This window comes from Cyprinus carpio, chromosome B1, assembly GCF_018340385.1.
Source record: "Cyprinus carpio isolate SPL01 chromosome B1, ASM1834038v1, whole genome shotgun sequence".
Taxonomy (NCBI): domain Eukaryota; kingdom Metazoa; phylum Chordata; class Actinopteri; order Cypriniformes; family Cyprinidae; genus Cyprinus; species Cyprinus carpio.
Genome location: NC_056597.1, coordinates 11,010,062 through 11,022,233, shown reverse-complemented (window position 1 = coordinate 11,022,233; position 12,172 = coordinate 11,010,062). Strand labels below are relative to the sequence as shown.

The following is a 12,172-nucleotide window of genomic DNA, read 5'->3' as shown; positions in this document are numbered from 1 at the left end:
AGGATTCGTTACACTGATCAAAAGTGACATTTATAATGTTATGCTGAAATGCATTTCAAATAAATGCTTTAATTTTAAATGCAAAAATATTTAAAATCTTTCTTAAAAACCAAATCTGCATATTAAAATGATTTCTAAAAAACTCACGTGACAATGAAGACTGAAGTAATGGGTGCTAAAAATTCAGCTTTGCCATCACAATAATTATTTCGTTTAGAATATTACAATTAAAAAAGAAAACAGTTATTTAAAATTGTAATATTACTTAACATTTTTTTTGTCTGATTAATGTAAATAAATGCAGCAATGGTGAGCATAAGAGACTTCTTTTAAAAACATTAAATAATCTTACTGATCTCAAACTTTTGAATGGTCGTGGGTGTATATGAAAATTAATAATACATAAAAATAAAATAATATAAAGGAAATAATAATAATAATAATAATATTACTGATCTCAAACTTTTGAATGGTCGTGGGTGTTGCACCCTGTCAGTCTAATATCTGTATTACCTAATACATAATTGTAATAAACACAATGCTACTAATAAAGAGACAACACACAAACACACAAAGGTTATGTTGTAGCAACCATTTAAAACTTTGTAAAGAAGTATTACACATTCCATATTTAATAGTTGGGAAGAGTAAATAATAGATAAAATAGAAAGTGAAAATTTAATGTTTTATTTTGTATTTTGAATTCTGTTTTCTGCGATTATTTCTGCCATGTGCACTTATAGTATCAAGAGAATGACAAATAAACTAGAATTCTCGAATTCCCTGGACACTAGAAACTCCTTTCTAACACACAATCACACATACAGCCACAGTCCACCGTAAGTATACGAGCATGAGAAAAGTGTGTTTTCTCACTGGAGGGACTAGGGAAAGCCTAAGAGGGCTCAATATCACTCGCAGGCTGGACGTCATGGTAAGTGGTTCTCATTGTGAGTACGAGTGGTCTCTTTCACATGTGTGTGTGTGTGTGGAGGGGGGAAGCTCAGGTATGCTTTGTTGGCCTGTTCTGTGGGGTGGGAAGAGCCCATAGAGTGTTGGTAAAACACAAGCTGACAGGTAAATGGGCCTTGCTGGCATCTGGGGAGCCATTTGGGGAGTGTCGAGCAATGAAAAGATCCACGGCTCCAAAGAAATGGGAAGAGAAAAGAAAAATAAAGCTGTAAATTGATACCGCAATCTGTCTTTTTTTATTTGGTCTCTCTCTCTCTTATTTTTTTTTTGCCATGGGAGATTGTATCAACTGACCCAAAAGCCAGACAGAAAGGAAAGCTTCTGTAAACAACTCACACACACTATACGGAAGGCAAACTAACACCCCATGTGTGGAACAACGAGACTATCAAGTCTCATCAGACAGTCAAATATCCCCAGACTTAGCAGTCTGTTCCCCGAACACCCACAGTACACTGCACATGTGAGTCCTGATCGGTTTTTGGAACCACAATTATAAACCCAAGTTACAGAATATCTCTCTCTGCTGAAGGACTATGATGTGTATTCCAGCTCAACTAAGGACAAAACAGAAAGGAGAGGGGAAAAAAAAGAAATATAAGAAAGAAAGAATTTCAACAAGGACAAAAAAAAAATGTAGGCAAGTAAAATCTCAAAGGAAACAAGAAAAAAACAACAACAACAAAACAACAAACTTAAATTGAGACAAGTGTAGCACTTTCAGATATTATTTTTTCTACTTCTATGTTTTTATTTATTAATTTTTTTCAAATGCAGATACAAACAGATTTTCACTGAGAACGGTGGGCAGTCACTTGACTAATTGTTATCCTGTAGCATCACGCATGTTCCCTGGCAGCCCTAGTTGTGCTAAGTGAGCTTGAAAATGAGCTTGAAAAATATGTTTCACAGTGAGACTGATGATGTTTTCTCTGTGCACCTTCTACATGTATTTTGGAAGGATGCAGATAAACGGCAGCAATTAGCCGTGAGAGGGAACACCGCGGCAACACGTCTAAACAGCCGTTTACATGCTCTTTAAAAATGTTTTAATGAACTGACTGCAGTCTCTTGGGCTGTGCAAAGTCTCAAACTGAAGGAAAACTGCTACTGAAATGAAGGATTATTTATATCTGTGTCAAGCTGGCAGAGCCAGAATCACAATTTATATCTGATTTTCTGTAATCGAAACTGTCATATTATGTATTGTAAGACTCAGTTTGCACAATGAAGGTGATAGCTCTAGCATTCTGCTGTCTTCAGTTGTCTAATCAGTAGATAATTTTGTAATTAAAATCAAATTACTTTAGAAGTGAAATGATTGAGCTTAAGTTTTTAAAGAGGTGCCGTTCCAGACAAGCAGAAACGCACACACACACACACACACACACACACACACACACACACACACACACACACACACACACACACACACACGCACACACACACACGCACACACACACACGCACACACACAGGCACAAGTGGAACAGACTAGAAGATATCTTCATCATGACTTGGTGTGTTAGCAGTCAGACTGGTACATTTAGCACTTTAAATCTGGATGATGATTTCAGAAATGTCTCCAGGCTGTTAAAATCTGACTTCAAAGGCAGGATGACTACCAAAAAATCTCCAGGCTGTTATAATGCTACACCCTGAAAGTCATATTAAAATATATATTTGAAAACACATATGAACAAACCTAATTATAAAATACATCTAAACTTTGACTTACATTGTTGATTGAAATATTATTATGTACAATTCTTTTGAATTCTTACACTTGCATGCCATAAACAAACAAACAAACAAAATTAATAAAACAACTAACAACCAAATAAATAAATGTAATACAAATAATAATAAATAAATGTAATAAAATAAAAGGTTACACATTATTTTAAGGTGTCATTGTTCCAGTGTAATTATACATTTAAATACTGAGTAATTTTAAATTAACTACATGTACTTACTATATGGTTAGGGTTAAGGTTTGTCTTAGAGTTACTTGCATGTAATTATGCATAATTTATTTTTATTATAATAGAAAGTACATGTAACGTGTAACAAGGGCACAATAAATAAAGGGTTATCAAATAAAACAAATAAAACAAAAGAAATAAAACAAAAACTAAATAACAAATAAAACATTATACAAATCAATCAATGCAAATTTAAAAAAATGAACATTATTATATTTATATAAACATTATTTTACAGTCCATTAAATCCAAATTTTAAAATGTATGTTCAGATTAGACAATTAGACAACTTAGCAGCCGCTCGGACTTATAATTCATTTCCCGTTCTTTTTGTCTGTATTCAATGATTTCCAAACTCTGTATTCTGTAGAATTAGTCTGTGGAGCAGACTGCATTCCATGGAGGGAGCTTATCTGCCATGGTGATAGGTGTGTGCGGCTCCAAAAACACTGAGGCCTGAAAAACCGCAGTGCCAGAAAAAAAAAAAAAAACGTCCTCACATTTACTGAGAACCATATATATTGCGGAAATATATTGGTCTTTAAACGGATCATTTATTTAGTCGTTTGCAAGCAGATCCTCGTAACTTTTAATGGTTATGACTCTTCAAAACAAATGATTTCAAAATGTTTTTAAATGCATTTAAATGCATCAAAAAATAAACTAAATCAAATCAATTAAATTAGTTATGATTAATCAAATAAATCATATCTACCTTGCAATAGATAAAAATGATTCTAAAGTAGTTTATGAAATATACCTAATTATGTAAAAAAAATAATAATAATAAAAATAAAGTTTTCACATGTAAGGGACTTATTTTTTTAATCCAAATAATTCAATGTTAAAACAATCAGAGCAAAAAGTTGCATATTTTATTAGCTTGATGATAAAAAAAAGCAAAGAAATGAAAAAGAAAAGCATTGATCCCCTAGATTAACAGGAATTAATAAGGGCTATTAACTACAGAAATAATCGGGGTTCCACCGAAGTTCAATTAAAATCATATAAATTCCAAATTACCAATTAGTGTAGATGAAATTGTACAGGATAAGATAATTGAGCAATTACGGCTTTTCTGCTCAAATATTTATGAAGTGTTAATTTGAGTTTGAAAGCAATCAATGAACTGGTAATGACCTTTATGGAACTTTGTAATGGAACTGAACGGCAGCACTTCGCAGCAAGGCTACATTATTTCAGATCTCAGTAATTCCAATCTGCCATTGTTGTGTAATGGCTAATTAACAATTTCAGTTCGCCTGCCTGGTCCTTTCTACTCCGCAAATTAATTATCTAGGTATCGCTGTTTGCAACGGTCTAAAGGCTAAAAATATATCACACGGGAGGAATTAGTTTCATGACGAACGTGGTTGCGTGCCACGGTTAGGGCTTGAGACTGGGTTAGGTGACGTCTGCGGCAGGGTGATTATGGTGAGAGTGTTGAAGACCGTGTTGAGGCTGAAGTGCAGTCTCTCAAGAGCTCAACGGTGTCTGCACTACATCTGTGAGCGCCTTTGCTCTCTCTCTCTCTCTCTCTCTCTCTCTCTCTCTCTGTGACAGAGTGGCCAATGCTGCATAATGGTTGGAGGCAGGCTGCTCCTTTACCCCCTGCTGTAATCTGGTGTCACTTCCTGTGCTTTCTAAAATAAACACACTCAACAGACAGAGCCTCTAGCACTCCAGTGACTGATAACAGCAGGCTGACCTTCAGCTTAACACAACACTTACGTTAAGGGCACACAAACACGCAACGCTAACCTCTATCGCAACACAGACAAGCACGACACCTAGGGAGAAAACATTTGACCCAACTCTACATTTGTGCTAAATCCCCACTGAAAAAACTCACCTTTACTGGTGCGTATTTTGATGAAGCCTTACATGCAGAAGAGCAAAAAGAAAACAACAAAGAACTCAATGAATGTGAGCGAGTTTATAAAAGCGCGGCTGTGCGAATGCTTGCGGACCCTCTGTGCTCGTAATTAGTAATAAAACTGTGGCCGAGCAGGGCACATTGCAAACTTCAGAACAGCGCAATAATGCTGTTTATGTTTTTTATGGTGCCATTCATTATTGCCAATGGGACACATGGGCATATGTTATAAGGGAAACTTCGGATCTGAAAATGAGAGGCTGGGTCGAGGGGTTTGGATTGCGCTAATCAGAGGAAATGTTTTATTTCTTTGCTCTGTCAACTAGTCAAGTATCAGAGCAAGTTTGTGTGCGTAAATCTGTCTAATCTTTTTTTGAATCTGCTTCATTTTTCAATCAAAAGTAAGTAAATGTTTTCTCAGAGAAAGCGTGCGGTTGTGCCAAACCAAACTTAATTTGCTTTAAATATGTGCAATTATGGTCGTACATCCCATATATTATTATTTGAATGCGATCTGTGCAAAAGAACATTCTTTTTGTATTTCCAGACATATGTTATTATTCTTTTTTTTCTCCGTGTGCATTTTCAAGCTGTATGACATGTGACCTCTATACTGGATGAAGTCATAATGGATTTCTTAGGTATGACAGGCGCAGGTGACTCACCTTGGCGGCTGTACTCGTCTGCCTCTCGGTGGACCATCTCTTTGACGTGGCCGCCGTAGAGCAGGCGTGACGAGTCGTGGTCGAAGGCCTTGAGCGTCTCGCTGGAGCTGTAGGACTTCTGGGTGGGCACGCGACAGTCCTCGCTGTCGCCGGATGAGCCCGTGTAGCGGCGCTCTTTCTCTCTCCTGCTCTTGGTCAGTGAGCAGTACGGCCTGCGTTCTTTCACATCCATCCTGCCCGCATGACGCGGTGAAACGCAATGTGGCAACCAATTAGAGCGCTCGCTCGCCACAGGCTCCGCCCGACTGTGAGCTTACTGTTGTCTACCTGGAGAGCAAAAGAAGGGGCACATAGGGATTGGAAGAGAGAGGGAGGGAGAAATGGAGAGAAAGAATTAAAAAAGTATAAACTAGTGGTCACACAGCACTAAGCTGCACACTTAATCTTCCCAGGATTCACAAATCCTTTCCACCTTCTGGACTGTCGGGAGACAGCATGAGGGCGGCGTCTTTCGTCAGACAGCGTGAGAGTGCTTCCCTCAGTCTCCCTCAGAGTTTTTTTTACAAGAGCACTTCCTGGATATACTGAATGTAATATATTGCAATGTTTCTTATACAATGTTTATGTATTTATTTCATTTGTCTTATTACAATGAAATTCATTATATTGTTTTAATTTTATTTATTTATGCACGTGAACATGTTCAAGATTAAAAAAACTAATAAATAAGTAGTCTCTTATTCTCACCTGGGCTGCATTTGTTTGTTAAAAATAAAGCAAAAAGTGATACTGTGAAATGTTATTGCAATTTAAAATTATTATTATAATTATTATTAAATAATATATATATATATATATATATATATAATATGTATATATATTATAATAGCAGTGATATATATATATATAAAATAATTCCTGTGATTTTCAGCAGTGATTACTCCAGTTTTCACTATCACATGATCCATGAAACAGTTATAAAACTTTTTTTTTTTTTTTTTTTTTTCCTCAGGATTCTTTGAAGAAAAGAATTTCAAATGAGAAGCATATAATTATAAATGTCTTTACTGTAACTTGTTATCAATTTGATGGTCTCAATAAAAGTCACCAAATAAACTGAGAACTTAAGTTATTAATGACTGATGATGTTATCGGTTTGAGCCTTAAGATCTCAGACAACGACGTATTCACATATCCTAAGATATTGATGTCTGATGATGTTATACGTTTGAGCATTAAAACACACATACACACACACACACACACACACACACACACATATTGTAATATATCCATAATAATCCATAATTGTTTTTTTTAGATAATGGGGGTATTATGGTAGGTGTTTTTTTGTTTTTTTGTGCTTTATTATTTTGTGAAACAAAAAGTCTTTTTAGAACTCATAAAATATTATTTGTTTTGCAATTGCGCCACGGCTCAATATTGGTGCCTAAAATACTGCGCTAAAATCTTTGTGAATGTGTATAGGCTTTGAGATGAGTGTGTGTATAGTCAACATGTACAGTGTGCAAGTCTGTGTGTGTGTGGAGGAGTGGTTTGTTTTGGGAGCTGATAAGCTTAAGAGTTGTGCTGAGAGGTCAGAGCGGGACACTCTGTTGGGGTGGGGGTGGTGTCGGTTAATTGATGACTGCTCTTTGTCGGCCTGCAATACGTCAAGAGTTATACTGATAACAGCGATACAGCCATTAGAAGACCGAAATAAAACACTGGATCAGAACATCCAAAGCGGAAGGGATTGAGAAAGGAAGAGGAAGAGAAAAAAAACAAAAAAACACCAACAACCTTTCATTAAACCCTGCCAGCAAGAATTAATAAAATCTACCTAAAACATCCTGGGAATCGATGTAGAAAAAAAAATGAAGAAACCGAAAGAGAGAGGGAAAAAAAAAAACATTAATAGGAGATGGTGGAGTAATAAATGATGGTGAGGGCCCTGGGGTGCGTTTCAAATGTTTATTAGTCCAAAACCCTCTGCTTCTAATTCTGGGTCCAGATAATCGCTGTACTTTAATTTCTTTCTTGGCTGGCCCTCTTTTGGAGCCCTCCCAACATGCATGCTTTGCTTTTCATGCTCAAACATATTTTTTTCGCCCCTCCTCTTTCATCCACTCTCTCTCTCTGAGGCGGCGCTCTTGATTTTTTGTATGCGGTGTGCGTAGATGATTTTAAAAAGCTTCCCTATATGGACGTGTTAGAGGACAGGAGATCCGAAGGGCCCTGAGACTGAGGGGTTTGGATGTTTTATTAGACAAAGACGGTTACTGGTCACTTCTACGTGTGACGTTAATGTGTCAGATAGCAGACAGAGAAAGAAAGAGAAGGTTAAAAAGCAGAATAGAGGGGTAATTGTGATGTCTCTAAGTGAGAAGGAGTGTTTGAGTGCGTGTGAGTGCTCTGTTGCTGACTGAAATGGCAGAGAGCGTTCTGAGGTGCTTCCATCGCCGATCATTTCTTTTATTGGTTTGTACTGAAAGTGGGTATGAACATCTTTGATCTGGCATTAATGTTGTATAAGTTGACTTTTTTCATATTTTCAGCAGTTATATGCTTCTGTTATGTGCCTGCAGAATTCACGTGAGCCTTGATTCACAAATAAAAGCATCTGTACACACACACACACGATCTTGCTCTTCAGAGCAGAGACAAAGACATTTGCTCGTCAGGCCCATATGCTGATGTCACAGCAGTATGAATTACATTGTTACCAGAAGTTCCTCTTTTTATTGACCATTTATCTTCTTACCACCATTATAGCCAGCAAACTTTCAGAGATATTTATTAGAGCCTTTGGCATCCAGTCTGGGAATGTATAAAATTATTCACTGTTAGAATTAAACTTAAAAAAAAAAAAAAAAAAAAAAAGTAAAGTAAAATAAAATACTACGATCAAAATGATAAAAGACCAAAATATATTTTCTTATCAGCTGACTTAACAAAGAACATTTTTGTCTACGATGAATATGTGTGCCATAATTATCTGATTCCTCTCTGTCCTCATAAATGAATTAGGAGCAGCTGATCAACTGCATTATTGGTAATTAAATTCTTAATTAAAAATTGCTGCGGTTCATTGACTAGCACAAAGCCTAAAATAGAAAAACACTGACATCACTAATATGGCAAACTGTTACAAGAGGTTTGTTGAGGTAATTTGATTATTGTATTGGCATGAGAGTCTGAGAGAAGAAGAAAAAAACTGAAGGATCGTTTACGTTTGCAGTCAGACAGAGTGAATATGTTAAATTATCAATGAGGATATATTAGTATGTCATGCTCCAATGCACGTATCAGCAGTGATGTCCTGCACAATTCAGCCAGTATTATTTCATATAAAAAAGTAATCATAAATTAAGGAGTCAACATACAGTTCAAATTATTACAATGCGGTTCATATAGAACAAAAGGATGGCCTTTAATAAATTAAATAAGCAGTAGTTACATCATACTTTTTTCATCATACTATTATTGTGGGGCACAATTTATTTATGATGAAGAGCATTAATGATGGCTCACAGCATAGATGAAATCTGAATTTGCCTGAAAAATCTGAAGAATCCACAGTCCTGTTTTGTATGTTAATATATAAAATCCTCCTCCACAAGCAACAACAGCTACAGCTGATGTGTCTCCTTTCATTTTTACCCTTAATCTCTATTACTATTTAAACAAACACTGTGTGACAGTCCACAACTTCCTCTGCAGCAGTTTTAAACATCCACCAGACTGTGAAACAGCCCTAATCAGTGTGCATATGTCTCTGTGTGTTTGTAGAATTAGTCACTCAGTGTTGAAAGAGTATGTGTGTGTTTTGTGTGTGTGTGCTTGTCCGTGAGAGCGGATGCAGGAATCAAGTCAAGCGGAAAAGTAACACTTGGCTCAACAGGGGGGATTTTGGCTTGAACCTGTTACAACTGAAGATGAATTTGCAGTGTTTTCATATGTGCAAATGTGGGCATTTGTGCTTCTGTATGTTTGCACATGTCCCTGCCGGCTTCATAGGTGACCTCAGTCAGTGCCAGGTGACCCGTGTGTCTGTCCGTGTGTGTGTGTGTTTCTGTGTGTGTGAGTGTCATGCATGTGACCAGAGACAGCATGAGGAGGAGGAGGCGACACACACTTACATAAAATTAGTGAGAATAATTATAACATAGCATAGTGGCTGTAGTAACAGAAATTCTGCCTTACCTTTTTTTTTATATTAAAGGTGTTATTTGTTTCTAAAATGCACATTATGTGGAGCAGCCTAAAAAAAAAAAATAGAAAAAACATACAATACTAGAAAAAAGATTTTAAAAAATTTAGATTTACCAGCCTTTTTTTTTAAAGCAGTCTCTTGTGCTCACCAAACCTGCATTTATGTACATTTACATTACATTTGGTCATTTTGCAGACACTTTTATTCAAAGCGACTTACAATTAGGGAATACATAAAGTGATTCTTCTTAAAGAGGCAAACAGACACTGGAAGTGCTCATGATACTAAGTTTCAGGCATTTGTTCTAATAAGAACAAACTAGAATAGAAACTAGTTATTTTAAATTTGATTCAAAGTACATTTGTATATTGCAAAGTACAAAGTATATGTTATTCTTGATCCAAAGTACAGTAGAAACAGTAAAATTTATGCAGAATTTTAGCATCATTATTCCAGTCACATGATCCTTCAGAAATCATTCTAATATTCTGATTTGCTTATTAAAAAAAATGTATATACTGATTCAAGCTTTTGAATGGTATAGTGTATAATGTTACAAAAGCTTTTTATTTCAGATGAAAAAAAATGAAAAGATAAATCTTTAGATCTTTTTATTCATCAAAGAATATTTTGGATCATATAAATGCAGGCTTGGTGAGCATAAGAGAATTCTTTAAAACTAAGATTAAAAATCTTACCGTTGAAAAACTTTTGACTGGTATAGATTGCTGTTTTCTCTTTGTCAAGTCAGAATGAATAAATGAATGAATAGATACAGATAAATACATAAATAACCTTTGCAGTTTGAGCTAAAGAAACCAAAACTTAAAAAAACTGTGGCTTTTGCACAACTTTAATTTTGAAAATTTCCTTTTCCTCTGTCTCAATGCACAGGTTAATATCCTTATCACAACAGCCAGAAAGAGAGAATGGAAAATAGAGAAATGATCAGTGAGAAAGCCAGCTAAATTACCGGCTGAGCACACTTGACGATGACTTCATTCGGAAGGTTAAAAAGCAACTAAAATGAACTGGAGAAAAAAATAAAAAATATTCCTTTTCCGTAACACTGCCAGAACCCCCATCATTCTTAACAGCTTGGAAACATCAGCTGGGCATTTCCACTTTATGAGAATTTCTTCTCTCCATCTTTCTTCTTTTTTTGGCCGGTGGGAGGGTTGCAGGTTTATGTTTTGCCAGCTTGTATGATATGAAAGCTCAAAAAGAGAAGAAACACAAGCCAGACCGGCACAACTGTATCCAATATAAAACGTAAGAGTTCTGTATGAAAGAAAAGTGTGAAAGTGAGTGAAAGAAAAAAAAAGAGAGAGATAAAGGGAAGGAGCTCTGTAAATTGGGATCAAAGGAAAGAAAAAAACTTTAGTGTTAGCTGCTGTCGAGATCTTTTGTTTCTCCCACAAATGCCATCATCAAAAAAGCAGCTTTTCCCTCCTGCCGTTAATCTTTCCTATGACTATTTGAATCGGTTAGATGAAAGGAGTGTGGAATTAAAGAAGAAGAAAGGGAGGAACGGACAGGAGACACTAAAAGAGGGAATGAATCAGGTTTGGAATGGAAGTGACCCACTTTCCAATAGCAAGGGATTACATGCCTAAACACTGCTGCTCTTTTTCCTTTTGTCTTGTTCCTTCTTTCCTATTCCAAGACTCCTCTGTTGAGGAATTGTGTTGGGTTGAACTGAACACGACTAAAACTGCTCACTTGACCTCAGTCTAAAGGAAAAAGATTTCTCTTTCTGCTTCTCTTTCTTCACAGACTATAATTGCAACTAATAAAGTTGAGACACAAAGTCCTAGAATGTGAAGTTATGTGAGGCAGAACATCACAAGTTTCTATTGTCTCCAGCAGCTGATTAAAAGTATGGAAAAATAACAGTGAGATATATAAAAAAAAGGTCAGAGCCGTGATGGACATATAGTGCAGCTAATACTGTACAATCATGATTTACCATAAGTCTGGCTTTTGTGTTTAACACTTACATTATACATAGAATTGCAATTACTTTGGTAAAAATAAGTATGAAGATAAACGTATATGACATTAAACCCTTGATGCATGAATAATTATATCACAAATGAAAATTAAATGATATTTTAATAAAGTTATATTGTTATTATGTTCTTATTATTCAAGAGTTGAATATAGTTAAGCAATATCAACTAAACAAGTCTACTTTTGTTCTGAATATCAACATGATTGTGAGTGGGACACTAAACACAACAGTTAATTAATCAGCAACTTAAATTTGAGATAATATTGCCAGTTATTTACACAAAGGAACAGCACTGGTGTTTCACTAATAAAGATAGTGGACCTGTCACAATACCCACACTTGCGGTCTTGGAACAGTATTTGAGGCTCATGTAACTCAATATTGCGAGATGATGAAGAAAACCTTTAAATGTTGATTCAATTAATTAGCTACGACAGATAATTTG

General features: G+C 35.8%; 1 protein-coding gene across 17 annotated transcripts in view; it reads right to left on the bottom strand.

Annotated features, from left to right (window-relative positions):
- Positions 1-12,172, bottom strand: part of LOC109087252 (teneurin-3-like) — a 497,439-nt gene that overhangs the window by 199,659 nt on the left and 285,608 nt on the right. For 14 of the 17 annotated variants that reach the window (XM_042716547.1, XM_042716552.1, XM_042716548.1 and 11 more), the window contains 2 exons: positions 5,498-5,824; positions 4,809-4,835 (listed from right to left, as the gene is read on the bottom strand). In XM_042716547.1, the coding sequence (XP_042572481.1) occupies positions 4,809-4,835; positions 5,498-5,729 (259 nt within the window). In that variant the 5' untranslated portion in view covers positions 5,730-5,824. The remainder of the gene's footprint in view (positions 1-4,808; positions 4,836-5,497; positions 5,825-12,172) is intronic. The other 3 variants (XM_042716555.1, XM_042716562.1, XM_042716566.1) reach the window with 1 other exon arrangement.